Source organism: Prionailurus bengalensis, chromosome A1 (genome assembly GCF_016509475.1).
Source record: "Prionailurus bengalensis isolate Pbe53 chromosome A1, Fcat_Pben_1.1_paternal_pri, whole genome shotgun sequence".
In the NCBI taxonomy this organism is placed as follows: Eukaryota; Metazoa; Chordata; class Mammalia; order Carnivora; family Felidae; genus Prionailurus; species Prionailurus bengalensis.
Window position 1 is genome coordinate 124883003 of NC_057343.1, and position 15628 is coordinate 124898630.

General features: G+C 39.6%; 1 protein-coding gene across 1 annotated transcript in view; it reads left to right on the forward strand.

Moving 5' to 3' along the window:
- The window catches only part of IL31RA (interleukin 31 receptor A), a 93189-nt gene that overhangs the window by 62687 nt on the left and 14874 nt on the right, over positions 1-15628 (forward strand). The window contains exons 6-8 of the mRNA XM_043573443.1: positions 568-733; positions 9260-9339; positions 11618-11834. Coding sequence (XP_043429378.1) covers positions 568-733; positions 9260-9339; positions 11618-11834 — 463 coding nt within the window. The remainder of the gene's footprint in view (positions 1-567; positions 734-9259; positions 9340-11617; positions 11835-15628) is intronic.

A 15628-nucleotide genomic window follows, 5' to 3' on the forward strand; every position in this document is an offset into this window, starting at 1 on the left:
TTGGGTAAAGGGGAAGTATGTAGGAGTTAGGAATGCTGTATTCTGATCCCAGTTATGCCTATAACAAACACTGAAATAGTCCACAGTCACTTAACTTTTGGGCTCTTGTCCATGACATGAGATTGAACTTAATGCCACTGAGGTCTTTGTTAGTTACTGTTCTATGAGGCCTTATATCTAGGTATTGGAGTCACCTGAAGTATTTACACTGAGGCCCAGGTTGCCCTCAGTCCCATGACTCCACCTTGTATTTTCCAGAACAAGACTTTGCACACTCACATCAGCCAGGATGGGGTGGGGGGTGGGTGTGTGGGCATGAATCTCTGCCTTACAAGCTTAGAGACAGGAAATGGGGAGGGTGGTGGTTCATGGGGTGACTCACATCTGTTTAGGTGCAAGTGATCCCCAGGCATGTGTGAGGTTTATCTACAAAAATGATATTTTTTGCAACCTGAGATATAATGCTTCAAGTTCCAAAAATGTAAGAGAGAGTTGGGGCGTGAAGAAGAAAAATGGAAAGATAACAGGTGATCTCCCATCCAGCTCAGAGTCATCTTTGTCTTTTAGATGGAAGTCAACTTCACCAAAGAAGATACTGATAGAGATGAAACCTACAACCTCACAGGACTGCAGGCCTTTACAGAGTATGTTATAGCTCTGCGATGTGCCACTAAGGAGTCCATGTTCTGGAGTGGTTGGAGCCAAGAAAAAATGGGAACAACTGAGGAAGAAGGCAAGCTGGTCCCTTGCAATTCCTTTTCTGCCTGCTCTGGTATAAGGTGGCCTGGGCCTAGCCTTAGTGGTTTTTGTCCAGTGTTGTACTTGGAAATCATGGAATCTCACAGTCCTAGAGCATGGAGAATCTGTATGTTCCCTCTCTATAAGGCACTTACCTGAGCCCACAGGATAAACCAGCCCTCCTCAGATGGTCTGAGTTAGCATCTTTTTGCCCCAAAGGCAAAAGATCACATCTTTACTACTCTTATTAAGTTCTTATACTATACATGAAGCAGCATAATACTATTTAAAGGTATCTTTTGATACATTAAAGATATATATTGTAAACCCTGCAGCCACCACTAAAAAATTAAAAAAGGTTTAATTACTGAGGGAAAAAAATGTCAGATTCTTAATGACAGTGAGAGAGAAAGAGAAAGGGACTATACAGTGAATGAGTGCTTACCATGAGTCAGGATGGTCATTCAGAACAGTACTTTAAATCTATAGGCTTGGCTTAGATTCCAGCCTGGCTGTGGAGTGATTTGGGGCTAGATAACTAATGTCTAAGCCTCAGTTTTCTCAATATTTTTTTTGTATACACATGTTCATAGCAGCTTTATTTAAAATAATAAAAAAAATAACAGAAAGGTCCATCAACTAGTCAAAGAATAAACAAACTATGGTATAACCATACAAGGCAATACAATTAAACAATAAAAAAGGAACAAACTAATGATACATGCCACAACATGAATATCTCAGAAGCATTATGTTAAGTAAAAGAAACTGGACACAAAGACTAAATATGATTTTCAATTTATTGGAAATTCTAGAAGAGGCAAAAGTAGTGACAAATAGCAGATGAATGGTTGTCAATGGGGAGGAATAGAGGCAGGGGACTGACTGCAAAGGGGAACAGTTTCCTCAATATTTATTCCCCTTTTCCATAATGGAATATCATTTATAAATTTGAGTTAAAAGCAGTACCTACATTTTAGTGTTACTTTAAAAATGAAATAATCTATTTAGCTCATAGTAAACATTCAATAAATGCCAAGTTATCTACTATTTTTGTTAACTCTTCCAAGAGCCCTATAAGATATGTGGAATCACCCCCATTTGGAAGTGAAGGAGCCAAGTTTCAGAAATATTAGTAAATCATTTAAGGTTACTCAGCATGTGTTACCATTCTTTATAAATCAAGAATCTTGCCCAGTGCCTGTTCTGTAGTAGATAGTCAATAAATGTCTGATGAATGTATCAGTTTCCTTTGGCCACTGTGACAAATTATCACAAATTTAGTGACTTACAACACAGTTTTTTCTTTTTTTTTTTAAATTTTCTTTTTTCTTTTTTTTTTTTTATTATATGAAATTTATGGTCAAATTAGTTTCCATACAACACCCAGTGCTCATCCCAAAGATGCCCTCTTCAATGCCCATCCCTCCCTCCACCCCCCATCAACCCTCAGTTTTTTCTCAGTTTTTAAGAGTCTCTTATGCTTTGGCTCTCTCTCCCACTCTAACCTCTTTTTTCTTTTTTTTCCTTCCCCTCCCCCATGGGTTTCTGCTAAGTTTCTCAGGATCCACATAAGAGTGAAATCATATGGTATCTGTCTTTCTCTGTATGGCTTATTTCACTTAGCATCACACTCTCCAGTTGCATCCACATTGCTACAAAGGGCCATATTTCATTCTTTCTCATTGCCCTGTAGTACTCCATTGTGTATATAAACCACAATTTCTTTATCCATTCATCAGTTGATGGACATTTAGGCTCTTTCCATAATTTGGCTATTGTTGAGAGTGCTGCTATGAACATTGGGGTACAAGTGGCCCTATGCATCAGTGCTCCTGTATCCCTTGGATAAATTCCTAGTAGTGCTACTGCTGGGTCATAGGGTAGGTCTATTTTTAATTTTCTGAGGAACCTCCACCCTGTTTTCCAGAGCAGCTGCACCAATTTGCATTCCCACCAACAGTGCAAGAGGGTTCCCGTTTCTCCACATCCTCTCCAGCATCTATAGTCTCCTGATTTGTTCATTTTGGCCACTCTGACTGGCGTGAGGTGATATCTGAGTGTGGTTTTGATTTTTATTTCCCTGATGAGGAGTGACGTTGAGCATTTTTTCATGTGCCTGTTGGCCATCCGGATGTCTTCTTTAGAGAAGTGTCTATTCATGTTTTCTGCCCATTTCTTCACTGGATTATTTGTTTTTCAGGTGTGGAGTTTGGTGAGCTCTTTATAGATTTTGGATACTAGCCCTTTGTCCGATATGTCATTTGCAAATATCTTTTCCCATTCCGTTGGTTGCCTTTTAGTTTTGTTGGTTGTTTCCTTTTCTGTGCAGAAGCTCTTTATCTTCATGAGGTCCCAGTAATTCACTTTTGCTTTTAATTCCCTTGCCTTTGGGGATGTGTCAAGTAAGAGATTGCTACGGCTGAGGTCAGAGAGGTTTTTTCCTGCTTTCTCCTCTAGGGTTTTGATGGTTTCCTGTCTCACATTCAAGTCCTTTATTCATTTTGAATTTATTTCTGTGAGTGGTGTAAGAAAGTGGTCTGGTTTCATTCTTCTGCATGTTGCTGTCCAGTTCTCCCAGCACCATTTGTTAAAGAGACTGTCTTTTTTCCATTGGATATTCTTTCCTGCTTTGTCAAAGATTAGTTGGCCATACTTTTGTGGGTCCAATTCTGGGGTCTCTACTGTATTCCATTGGTCTATGTGTCTGTTTTTGTGCCAATACCATGCTGTCTTGATGATGACAGCTTTGTAGTAGAGGCTAAAGTCTGGGATTGTGATACCTCCTGCTTTGGTCTTCTTCTTCAAAATGACTTTGGCTATTTGGGGCCTTTTGTGGTTCCATATGAGTTTTAGGATTGCTTGTTCTAGCTTCAGGAAGAATGCTGCTGCAATTTTGATTGGGATTGCATTGAATGTGTAGATAGCTTTGGGTAGTATTGAAGTTTTAACAATATTTATTCTTCCAACCCATGAGCACGGAATGTTTTTCCATTTCTTTATATCTTCTTCAATTTCCTTCATAAGCTTTCTATAGTTTTCAGCATACAGATCTTGTACATCTTTGGTAAGATTTATTCCTAGGTATTTTATGCTTCTTGGTGCAATTGTGAATGGGATCAGTTTCTTTATTTGTCTTTCTATTGCTTCATTATTAGTGTATAAGAATGCAACTGATTTCTGTACAGTGATTTTGTATCCTGCAACTTTGCAGAATTCATGTATCAGTTCTAGCAGACTTTTGGTGGAGTCTGTCGGATTTTCCATGTATCATGTATCATGTCATGTATCATGTCATGACCATGTATCATGACCATGTATCATGTCATCTGCAAAAAGTGAAAGCTTGACTTCATCTTTGCCAATTTTGATGCCTTGATTTCTTTTTGTTGTCTAATTGCTGATGCTAGCACTTCCAACACTATGTTAAACAACAGCAGTGAGAGTGGACATCCCTTTTGTGTTCCTGATCTCAGGGAAAAAGCTCTCAGTTTTTCCCCGTTGAGGATGATGTTAGCTGTGGGCTTTTCATAAATGGATTTTATGATGTTTAAGTATGTTCCTTCTACCCCGACTTTCTCGAGGGCTTTTATTAAGAAAGGATACTGAATTTTGTCAAATGCTTTTTCTGCATCGATTGACAGGAGCATATGGTTCTTATCTTTTCTTTTATTAATGTGATGTATCACATTGATTGATTTGCGAATGTTGAACCAGTCCTGCAGTCCAGGAATGAATCCCACTTGATCATGGTGAATAATTCTTTTTATATGCTGTTGAATTCGATTTGCTAGTATCTTACTGAGAATTTTTGCATCCATATTAATCAGGGATATTGGCCTGTAGTTCTCTTTTTTTACTGGGTGTCTGTCTGGTTTAACCCAGTTTTTTCTATTATAGTTCTGGAAGTCAGAGGTCCAGGAGTCAAGGTGTGGGCAGGGTTGTTTCCTTTTGGAGACTCTGAGGGTATTATGTTTTCTTACCGTTTCCAACTTCTCATGGTTACCTGTGTTCCTTGGCTGATGACCCCTTCCCCCATATATTGAACATCAATCTAATGTCTGCTTCCATCATCACATTACTTTTCTCCCTTTTTGTATTAAGTCTCTGCCTCTTTCTTCTAATGACCTTCATGAAAACATTTAGGGCCAACTCGGATAATTCAGAATAATCTTCCCAACTCAAGATGCCAACTTAATCACATCTGAAATGCCCTTTGGCCATATAAGGTAACATTTACAAACTGTAGGGTTTAGGACTTAAGTCTTTGGGGCCCATTTTTCAGTCTAACACAGTGAATGATGAATGAATGGATGAATGAATGAATGAATGACTAGATGAATATTTGGTGATGGTCACACATCTTTTGAAATAAGGAGATTAAATGCAAAATTCTGATCCTTCTAAAACTTTCTGAGGCTTTACTCTCATTTGTTTGTAAGACACATGGGGTTCTAGCCCATACATTTCCCAAAACCACACACCCAGCCATGATTTCAGGCCCTTCTTCTCCTTTACAGCCAAGACCACACTGGTATCAGGTAACATCTGCAGTCAATTTCTATGTTCCCTGGTTCATATGACAACAGCTTATTCCTGTGGATCTTGGTTGAGTTTCCTACGAGACCAAGTTGGTATTAATAGATGTTTAGCACATTCACAGATATGGTCAGATGTCTGGAAATAATCCCATGTTCTGAATTTTGTAGCCCCGCCTGGAGATGTTCATGCTTAGTCTGAACTACCCCTTGGTGGATGTGGTTACAATACAGGGGTTCATGCAGTACATAGTAAATTGTACTAGATGACTTCTGAAAGCTCTTGTCACCCTAAGATTCCATTCTTCTATGCTATTCAGGCATCTAGTCTTCTATGCCAGGCTCTAGCAGTAAAGAAAAAGTCATAGAAAATCCCAAGTCATATGTCTTTAAGTACTTAGAATAGCGCCTTACAAATGGTAAGGGCTCAATAAATCCTACATAAATAAGAATGCAGACATGACTGAAACAAGTCACATTGTGGATCTAGTGTAACTTTTGGTTAAAATTACATACAATATTTGGCAACACATTTACACTCTACAACATCACCTCAGAGTGTCAAATGAATACAAATATAACAGTTTACAAATATGAAACAGCATGTAAATTGCACAGCAAAAAATGGCCCATTGCTTATAATCACTGGGACTACTCAGTTGTTGTCTTAACTGGGCCCTCCCTTTTAAAAAATTCAAATGCAATGCATGCACTGTCTTTGAGCAAAGCATCCTCTGCCTTTGCTATACCTTTTGGCAGGTGGTTTGGGGGATTAAGTTCCACTTCAGGTGTAATCATGTTTTGCACTGCCCTTCTCCTCTTTGTAGCTGGTAGTCTTCTCTCCAGTGACCTCCTGGTACCATTATGGCTCGTGTCTTAATTTAACTCATGACAGCCCAGCCAACTCTCTAATGTCCATTTTATCCACTTGTTTTGCTGCCAGAAACAAGGTTTACCATTTCAGCTGATGTATTATTTCGGCTAGTTTGGCTATTATTAATTAGCAGAACACTAGATGCTGGTGCTCTCTGCCTTTGGCTAATTGAATCTAACCAACACTTATAAATCACAGTCATCACTATAGAACTTTTACTTTTTTTTTCTTCATTTTTAAAGGATCCCAGAGAAAATTGATGAAATGCACAACCCAGCCCCCAGCAAATCCTAATTTCTACTACATGCCACAGATGTAGTTATATTTTGATCCTGGCTTTATTTCCTAAAAGTTTGTAACAATGCCCAGTTAGAAGCTTCGCTTCTCTGTATTTCAGAAATGGAGATAATAATACTGCTGTACCTAATTATAGGGCTTTAGAGATTAAATGAGATAATTCAGGTAAAATGCTTAGTATAGTGACACTTGCTAAAAGTTAACTCTTCTGTTTCTTTAAAAGTTTATTTATTTTGATTGGAGAGGGGGAAGAGCAGGGAGAGGGAGAGAGAGAATCCCAAATAGGGGATTCTACACTGTCAACACAAAGCCCAACTTGGGCTAGATCTTTTGAGATCATCATCTGAGCCAAAATCAAGAGTCAGGAGTTTAACTGACTGAATCACCCAGGTGACCCAAAAGTTAAACATTCTTATTGTTGGTCTTCAGCAAGGCACCAGTAAGAATGTGGTGGTGGTTGTAGGTATTATCAGATTGTAATGGAAACAACATAGCATCAAATTGTTGCTAATGGGTCCAAAGAATTGATGTCTTTGAATATGTAGATATTTTTATGGATTTGGAAAAATTTAATTTTGCTCTTTTGTGAATACAGAATTACTACTTTTTAAAAAATTTATTTATTTATTTTGAGAGAGAGGAACCACAAGCAGGGGAAGGCCAGAGAGAGAGGGAGACAGACAGAATCCCAAGCAGGCCCTGTGCTCTCAGCATGGGCCATATTGTGGAGCTCAAACTCATGAGCCTTGAGATCATGACCTGAGCTGAAACCAAGAGTTGGACACTTAATCAACTGAGCCACCCAGGTACCCCCAGAATTATCACTTTTCTAACTTTGATTATACTGCAAGTCCATTACTAGCTCATGGTGAATGGAAACTTGGCTGTTAATTGCAGAAGATATACATGCTACTTAGGTAGTGGTTTTACTAAAAGCTGCATCTGTGGGAAATCTATATTAGTAAGACTGTTCCTCTTTGAACTTTATCTGCAGGAAATAGTGGCCTCAGTGAAAGGAGAAAATGCCTAATTAAATTCATTTACTATCACTTTGTACTACAACTCAATCTAAACTAAATGGGATAAATCTAAGGAGAATTTCACTCATATTTCTAACCAAGTGTCTGGAATGATTGGTTATTTAATAATCAGTTTATGGGGCTGTTGGTTGGCTCATTTGGTTAACTGACTCTGAACTTGAACTCTGCCTTTGCTGACATCTCATTGGCTTGTAGACAGGAGTAGTTGTAGAAATATGATTCTCCATTGGTGACAAGATTTAATTGCCCTTTGGATCATTTTTCTACATTACAGAGTTGTCTTCAGTTGGAGTTCAGTAATTTCACTTTAAGACACCCAATCGCTTGAAGTGTGATTTCAGATACCTGAAAACAGTCTGTCAGCGCTAAAATAGTTTAGATCTTAGCCTGAGTGGTTGACCCCATTCTCTGCAGACCTGCTTACAGTATCTTCAGCTATGTTATTCCTCAAGAAAAAATTCAGAGTTCATCAACTGCATGTTCAAGTAGAGACATTCCTTCTCCAGATTAGAGGCTTTGGTACAGTTCCTTACATTTCTCTGCTCTCTTCTCATGGCTAAAGTGTGTAGATCATTCTTAAATCAGACATTCAGCATTTTGAAATTATCCCTGTATGGTTAGATCATCCAAAGTTAATACACTTAAACTGTGTTGTCTTGGATTATGTTATTCACCACAGAAATATATAAATCAGGTTTAACATTATGCCCTTGCATTTTATAGATGATAAATATAAGGTACACATGCCATATTTCTGTACTTTTGCTCAACTCCGATTGCAGACGTTGGCCTTTAGGTTACCCTATATCTTTTTAAGAGGATCCATATGATAAATTCCATTTATTAATTCAGTACCCATAATCAGAAATAGTTACCCCTTCATATGTTTGCTTTTTAATAGGCTATGAGAAATATACAATTCAATATGATCTTTTTTTCCTTCTTCTGCCGTGAAGATCATTCAGTTTAAAGCTCAAGTGAACTAGTGAAGATGATTTCTCTGTCCCTTTATTCTTTAATTCTTTCTTAGATTTTATAACATTTTAAGTATACAGTTTCATCCTTTTTGGGAGAAGACCTTTTGTGCTCTGTCTCTCTCATCCCCACTCCCATATAGTATATATAATAGTGTATATAATATAATATATCTCTATGTATCTCCTTTAAAAAACTGTTTTTAAAGTGTATTGATTTTTGGAGAGACAGAGACAGTGGGGGAAGGGAAGAGAGAGAGGGCGAGAGGGAGAGAGAGAATCCCAAGCCGACTCCACATTGCCAGTGCAGAGCCTGATGCGGGACTCTCAAGAAACCATGAGATCGTGACCTGAGCCAAAACTGAGAGTCACAACCGACTGAGTCATCCAGGTGCCCCTATGTATCTATCTCCTTGTCAGTTATCTGTGTCATTCCCAGCTGTAAGATATGTAGACGTTATATATGATAGGACATGAGATGTTACATTTCAATCCGGATTTCAATGACAAATAATATTATAATAGGGTCTATTGTACTTTTCTTTTGCCTTACATTAAGTCATCAGATCCAAGAGCAGTTTAAATTTTTACTTTTAGTTGATGCCAATCCTTTGGCCACAAAATGAAGACAGCATTGGTTGTTGCAATGCTGCTCCACCGACCACCTTCCCCTTACTGGCTCCCTCCAGCAAATGCTTCCTAACTGCATTTTTAACAGACAGCCCAGCCAATCTCACCATTTCCAGTTGCAGCTTCCTTCCATCTTGTGTTGAGCACCTCACTCTTGTTTCCTTACAGCTCCACATGGCTTGGATCTGTGGAGAGTCCTGAGACCCGCCACAGTAGATGGAAGAAGGCTAGTGCAGTTGATGTGGAAGGTGATTTCCTTATGTTGTTTTTTCTGTCTCAAACCCTTGGTCTCTTATGCCTCCAAGAAGAGTAATTCTTCAACCTTTACCTCCTGAATTTCCTTTCCTAGGGGCTTTATAATGCCTCACATCTCACAATGGTTTCCCAGCTCACAAAGCCTTCTAGGTTATCTTACAGATGGCCTAAATGTGAATTGCAGACCCTGCATCCTCTCTTCCTTGGACTGAAACATTAACATATAAGACAGGTACAAAGTGCAAGTGCAGAGGGCACCTTGACCTTCTGGGGACCCCACTTACCCCTGGCTAGCTGCATTAGAAGGCAGTGTAAAATTGCCTAGCACCCACTCCCACATTGGAGAAGAACACTGATTTGGGATCAGCTCACTAATGTGTCCTGAGGTGATTGAAAACACATATTGCACATAGGGCAAGTAGGGTACACTGGGGTGCAAGGACAGAGCAGGGGCAAATGGTCTTTCCTAGGATGGAGGCCTGGGATTGAGGACAAAAGGAGAAGGTGGTGGCAGCATGCAGAGAAGAGGAGAAATAAAGAAGAGAGCAGGTAGGAAAAAGGACAGAAAAGGAAGGGAAAAGGGAACAAACAGGAAAGGAAAAGGGCAAATAAGAAAGAAAAATGCAGCCAGGAACCAGGAGAGAAAAGACTGGGGAGTTAGTAGGGAGAAAAAAGAGAATAGAGCAGTGAAATATCAGAACTCTTTATTAGTGTCCAGAGTTCTCAGGGCATAAGTCATCATATTATTTCATGCTGGCTCAAGTCCAGGCAAGTTTAAAATACTTCTGAAAATGGAGAAACCACCTGCTTTACCAAATGATATTCTGATCCCAGTTATGTCAAGACTGGAGCATCCTTTACCTTTCCTTGCTCCCTTCACACCCCAGGGCCATGGGCACCCTCGGGTTGTAGAGGCAACAGGCCAGGGAGGGCACAACCAGTATCACTGGGAAATCTTTAAGAATCAATCCTAGATGTCGTGGTATCTTTCTCAGTGATTAAGTGTGGAAGCAAATCACTCTGTCAACATGATTTTGGGGGAGGGAAAGCAAACAGTGGCCCATTTCCACATGTGGGCAGCCACATGTGTTGGGCCAAGTAGGCCAACATGTGAAATAGATGAAATGGACTTGAATGCCTTTCTCCTTCTCCTCCTCACCTGGAGACTGGTCTTTCTTTTGCCTCAGCAGGAGAGTTTTCTAAGAATTAAAGTTGGTTAGCAAAGATTGGTTAAAACTGAACGGCGGTGAAGATTGCACAACTCTGCAAATATACTAAAAAAAAAAAAAACCCAAAATTCCTTAATTGCATACCTTAAAATAGTGAATTTTGTGTTATGTGAATTATATCTCAATAAAGCTGTTACTTAAAAAAGAGAATGAATTATCCCAAGAGGTAAAAGACTCCAAGTCATCAGGGAGTTTCTGACCTTTTATGTCATGGAAGCCTCTATGTCAGTTCCTGAACTGAAATGTCAGTGGGACAAAGTGACTTCTGAAGTCCTGTCTGACCTTACATTCAGTCTTTCTACTCTATCTAGGTGTGTTATCAGTAACATAAAGTGAACAACTGAAAAGCCCTATAATTCCTGGGGAATACTCAGCGTGCTGATTCCTAGGCAAAACATATGGTTAGTAGGTTCAAGTTCAAGGCTGCAAATAAGAGTTTGGCTTAGAGCCCCTGGGGTCACCTTAGGCTTCTCACTACAGATTTAGGACCTAAATGTTTCAGGCCTCTTCGCTAGGATACCTGATGTGCCTGCCTGGTCTAGGGAAACTAGCTCCCTCCTCAAAGGAGGAGGCATGCTGCTTTTTATGCAGCAATATAAATACTTTCCAACCCTTGGAAGCTTCCAGACAAGAGATTACCCAGGGCCAGAACAGAATTGGGGTTCTTGGAGGGAATGCCTCAGGTTTTTAATTTATACTGTCCTGTGCCTGCGAGATAGAAAGAAAGATAAGCATCCAAAGAATATGGGGGTGACTTCCTTACATTGGCTTGGCATTCTCCTAGTTCAGCCTCATGGAATTAGACTTATGTTAAGGGTTGATACCAAGGGGCCACTTAGCAAATCTCTTTTGGCCCTTGAAGGGTTAATATCACAGCACAGGGTGTGTTATTAATCCCAGAAAGGTAATTGCCTAAATTGTAGTTTAGCACTTAATAATTAACATTACCCTTCACCCCTCATCCTCACCATTTATCACAGTCTCACTGCCTGTCCTGTCTTTTCTTGTTTTTGGCAATAAATTTTGTTTCCTTTGGGTTCAGAAGGCAAGTGGAGCCCCAGTCCTGGAGAAGGCACTTGGCTACAACATATGGTACTTTCCAGAAAACAGTACTAACCTCACAAAGACATTGAACACCACTAACGAGAAGCTTGAACTGTATCTGGGAGGCAAGACCTATTGGGTTTGTGTGGTTTCTTATAATTCTCTTGGGGAATCTCCGGTGGCCACCCTGAGGATTCCAGCTATTGATGAAAAGTGTAAGTACAGTGTAAACTTCTACTTAGATGTCTGGCCCCATCTAGTTGGCCAGGAAGTAATCCCTCTGCTCTCAAGGGTTGTGTTTCTCTCAAGTCAAAATGAAAATGAAGTGGGAACTTTTTAGGTTATGGTGAGGATAGCAAACTCTTGTGGTAATTAATGAGCCTGGAACAAAGCCTGTGTTGAAAATCAGAGACTTCATAAAGTCATATGAGACAAAGTCACACACCTAGAAGTTCTGTATTTGGGATTTTCTCCTCACAGTGTTGACTATGTCTCAGCCTTCATTTGCTCATTCTTCCGTGTTCTTCCTTTTCCTCTTTTTTTAATGTTTATTTATTTTTCGCAGAGAGCAAGAGAGAGAGTGTATGTGCACTGGGGGGTGTGGAGGGGGGAAGGGGCAGAGAGAGAGAAGGAGAGAGAGAATCCCAAGCAAGTTCCATGCTGTCAGCACGGAGCCCAATGTTAAGAACTTGTGAGATCATGACCTGAGCTGAAATCAAGGGTTGAACAGTTAACTGACTGAGGCATCCAGGAGCCACTCATTACACTCTTGATTAAGTAGTTTTGCTCCTAGGCAAACTCATATTTTATATTCCATTTTGGAATAAAATATCTTATTTGATTCTTATGCAAGGAATTGCAGGCAAGGGGTTTCCTCTCCCCTACTTTATTTTTCTCTATAAATATGTTTCTCAGTCTATAGATTTTCTCATTTATTTTGTTGCCTATCTTTCCCTCAATTGGATACAAGTTCCATGAGTGCAGAGAATTTTGTTTTCTTTTCCCACTTTTCCTCTTCCTCACACCACTTCCCTCATCTGCAACAGCTAGAACAGGCATAGAGTATTTTGCAAACAAAAGGTGCTCAGTAACTATTTGTTGAAACACATCATAGTCAGATAATGCACTTTTCCACTTTTCCACTTCTCTTTACTTAGACCTAGACTGGCTCCGGCATTGTACTACTGGCTCTAGAATTGTTTGCCTATATCCCTTTCTTTCTCTTCTCCTTAAACTTAACCCATTTCTTGCCTTGCTTCATGTTAGAACTCCTATATACAGTTGACCCTTGAACAACATGAGTTTGAGCTGGGTGGGTCCACTTACATGCAGATTTTTTACAGTACACTGCTATAAATGTATTTTCCCTTATCACTCTCTAAATAACATTTTCTTTTCTCTAGCATGCTTTACTGTAAAAATACAATATGTAATACATGTAACATACAGAATATGTGTTAATCAACTATGTTATCAGTAAGGCTTCCAGTCAACAGTAGACTATTAGTAGTTAAGTTTTGAGAGAGTCAAAAGTTATACATAGATTTTCAACTTCTCAGGGGGTTGGTGCCCCTGATCCCCCATGTTGTTCAAGGGTCAGTTGTACACATGACATTTGAGCTACACTTGACATTATTTTAGTATTTAATATCATTCCCCACCATTCTTAGTTCCTGGAATCCTAGTTTCCAAGATACTATCTATCTACTACCTATCTAATACCCCTAGTGATGAGGTTTCTGACAAATGCATGTGTCATTGAATAAACATTCTTTGTTAATAGAGGCACTGCTGCATAGTAATCCCAATTTCTTGGTGTTGCCCTGGAGTGGAAGGCAGTAAAGAATAGGGGATACAAACCTAGGCTTGGGAGTCCAACAGCCCTTTAGTTATATCTTTACTTTTTCACTACAATATCTAGGCCCTGCAAACCTTGGGCAAGTTATCTAAACTCTAAACCTTAGCTGCTTGTAAAATGGAGTTATTTTATTGTAACACCTACTTCATAGAGCTGTTGTGATGATGAAATGAGATTGTATATTTAAAATGCTTTGCCTAGGGGTGCCTGGGTGGCTCAGTCAGTTAAGTGTCTGACTTTGGCTCAGGTCATGATCTCACAGTTTGTGAGTTTGAGCCCCACGTTGGGCTCTGTGCTAACAGCTCAGAGCCTGGAGCCTGCTTCTGATTCTGTGTCTCCCTCTATCTCTGCCCTTCCCCCACTCTCACTCTGTCTGTGTGTCTCTCTGTGTCTCAAAGATAAACATTATACCTTCCAGTTCCATCTACGCTGCTGCAAATTCAGTCAGAGAAGGACAGATATATGTTTTCACTCATATGTGGATCTTGAGAAACTGAACAGAAGACCATGGGGGAAAGGAAGGGGAAAAAAAAATAGGTACAAACAGAGAAGGAGGAAGGCAAACCACAAGAGACTATTAAATACAGAGAACAAACTAAGAGTGGATGGGGGTGTGGAGAAGAGAGAAAATGGGTGATGGGCATTGAGGAGGGCACTTGTTGGGATGAGCACTGGGTGTTGTATGTAAGCCAATTTGACAATAAATTATATTCATAAAAAAGATAAATATTTAAAATAAAATAAAATGCTTTGCCTAGGGGCACCTGGGTGACTCAGTCAGTTAAGCATGCAACTCTTGGTTTTGGCTCAGGTCATGATCTCACGGTTCAAGCTGACAGCGAGGAACCTTCTTGGGATATTCTCTCTCTCTCTCTCTCTCTTTCTCTCTCTCTCTCTCTCCTCTGCCTGTCCTCTGCTCTCTCTCCCTAAAAAATAAATAAACATTTTATTTATTTTTATTTTTTTAAATATTTTTTAATGTTTATTCACTTTTTGAGAGACAGAGTGTGAGCAGGGCAAGAGCAGAGAGAGAGGGAGACCCAGAACCCAAAGCAGGCTCAAGGCTCTGAGCTGTCAGCACAGAGCCCGACGTGGGGCTCGAACTCAAGAGCCGTGAGACCGTGACCTGAGCCGAAGTTGGACGCATAACCGACTGAGCCACCCAGGTGCCCCAAAATAAACATTTTAAAATAAATAAATAAAATGCTTTATTTAATGCTAATTACTACTATTGTCATTGTTAATACAATTTCTCATTAAATTTTTATTAGACATGGATTATCAACTTCACAAATACTATGAAATATATTTTAGCTAAATTCCCATAGGGTTTGTTGTTTATTTTTCCCAATTCTGAAGGTACTTGATTTGTGTCAGAAGCATTGGTGTGATCGTTAGTTATAATGATCCTAGACCAGATGTAGGCAAGCTACAGCTTGTGGACCAAACTTGGCCTGGCACCTGTTTTTGTAAATAAGTTTTATGGGAGCACAGCCACACCTATTTGTTTACATTTCCTTGTATAACCTTTTGTGAAACAGTGATACAGGGCGCCTGGGTGGCTCAGTCGGTTAAGTGTCCAGCTTCAGCTCAGGTCATGATCTCGCGGTTGGTGAGTTCAAGCCCCGCATCGGGCTCTGTGCTGACAGCTCAGAGCCTGGAGCCTGTTTCGGATTCTGTGTTTTCCTCTCTCTCTGACCCTCCTCCGTTCATGCTCTGTCTCTCTCTGTCTCAAAAAATAAATAAATGTTAAAAAAAAAAATTAAAAAAAAAAAAGAAACAGTGATAGAGTGGAATAGTTGTGACAAAGACCATGTGTACTATAAAACCTAAAATATTTACTATTGGGCTTCTTACAGAGAAAGTATAAAGACCCCTGTTTTAGACATATAAGAAAGTAATGCTTTACAGAATTTTATTTAATAAAATGGAGTCAAGTAGAGAATACTTTTAATTGTAATAACTATAACAATCTTTAAGTATAATTATCATATACTGTTAGTGTATGTTAGGCATTGTGATAAGATGACATAGGTCAGTTTAATGTTAGCCTTGAAATGACCCATGAGGTAGATGCTGTGGAATCATTTCATAGACGATGAAGCTGAGATTCGGGAGAGCTTAGGAATCTGCCCATGGTTTCTCAGGTGG